Genomic DNA, 1,649 nt, shown 5'->3' on the forward strand with positions numbered 1-1,649 from the left:
AAAAATGGTCATGCTAACATGTGCCCTAAGGGCACATGATAAGAGCTAAATGTAGAAACTTTGTCTAAAAAATTGTGCATTATTTTCATAAAAAGTTGATAATTAATGTATTTATTATATTTTTCATTACTAATTTACTATATTTAGGTTTCTTAACATGTGCCCCAAGGGCACATGTTAGCTTTATCCTTAAAAAAATAAGGGTCATGCTAACATGTGCCCTAAGAGCACATGTTAAGAGCTAAATGTAGAAATTTTTTCTTAAAAATTGTGCATTGTTTTCATAAAAAGTTTATAATTTATGTGTTAATTACGTTTTCCAATACAAATTTACTATATTTAGATTTCTTAACATGTGCCCACATGTTAGCTTTATCCAAAAAATAAATAATAGTAGTACTAGTAGTATATGTTCGATGATTGGGGAACATAAAAAGTCACGTATTTAAATTCTAAAAAAATGTAAATACTATTAATTCGGTTTCCAATTATTTTATTGAGAATCCTTTCCAAGTTCCAACACAGAAATCTGTCTATGTATATTCATTTTCATAACTAGATATCTTCAACCATTTAATTAAGCATTCTTAGCACTTTAGATTCAAGAATGGAAGAGAAAAGAATAATGCATTATCGTAGCTCTCACATAATTTTACTTGTTGGAGAGGGAGATTTCTCCTTCTCACTCTCCTTGGCTAGGGCATTTGGCTCAGCTACTAAAATGGTTGCTACCTCTCTAGATAGTAGAGGTATATTTTCAAAACCCAAACTTATTAATAATTTTGTTACAGTTTTATTTAAAATACTAATTGTGATTTTTTTTTTTTGAAAAATTCAAATACTGCAATATTTGAAGAGTCTCTAGTGCTGCAATATGGAAGTGCGTCAAGCAACTTGAGAGAACTTGAGGTTCTTGGCTGCACCATCTTGCACAATGTGGATGTTGAGACTATGTCTCAACACCATTATCTCAAGAACTGTAGTTTTGATCGCATTATCTTTAACTTTCCCCATGCTGGTTTCACTTGGCGTGAGTCCGATGTATTCCAGATTCTGTAAGTTATGCATAAAGTGTCACCAAGGCTTCATGTTAAACAAATTTATATAACAACTACGTTAATATCTTATACATCAATATTTTGATTAATAATGCAGGTCAAACAGAAGAGTAGTTAGTGGTTTTCTTAAAAGTGCTAAAAGCATGATTTCATTTATAGGACAAATTCATGTTTCCCACAAGACATCATATCCATATAGTAAGTGGGACATCAAGGGTCTGGCAGAAAATGAGGGATTGTTTTTTATTGGAGAAGTCGATTTTCAGCAATCATATTATCCGGGCTATGCTAACAAGAGAGGTTCTGGCTTGCAATGTGATCAGAGTTTCCCTATTGGAATGAGTAGTACTTTCAAATTTTCTTCTTCGGCCTTGTGAGACCCTGTATCGAGAAGGGAAGATGACTTTGCTTTGAATTTCCCTAATTTGAAGACATTTTATTGTAGCTTTGGTTGGTTGTGTTGATTTTATGTTGCCTCTTTTTTAATCATGATTCATTATTAATTGTTGCTTAACCACATGACATTGTCATGATTTATTTGAAGTTTAATGTCGAGTTGTCTTGACGAATGTTGTCACAACTGATTTTATT

The 1,649-nt window shown here is 32.0% G+C and overlaps 1 protein-coding gene across 1 annotated transcript; it reads left to right on the forward strand.

Annotated features, from left to right (window-relative positions):
- Positions 1 to 607: 607 nt before the first annotated feature.
- Positions 608 to 1,435, forward strand: LOC131596734 (uncharacterized protein At4g26485-like). Its single transcript, XM_058869477.1, has 3 exons — positions 608 to 749; positions 857 to 1,055; positions 1,156 to 1,435. The coding sequence occupies exons 1-3, from the start codon at positions 608 to 610 to the stop codon at positions 1,433 to 1,435; spliced, it is 621 nt and encodes a 206-aa protein (XP_058725460.1).
- Positions 1,436 to 1,649: the final 214 nt, after the last annotated feature.

This window comes from Vicia villosa, linkage group LG4, assembly GCF_029867415.1.
Source record: "Vicia villosa cultivar HV-30 ecotype Madison, WI linkage group LG4, Vvil1.0, whole genome shotgun sequence".
NCBI classification, from domain to species: domain Eukaryota; kingdom Viridiplantae; phylum Streptophyta; class Magnoliopsida; order Fabales; family Fabaceae; genus Vicia; species Vicia villosa.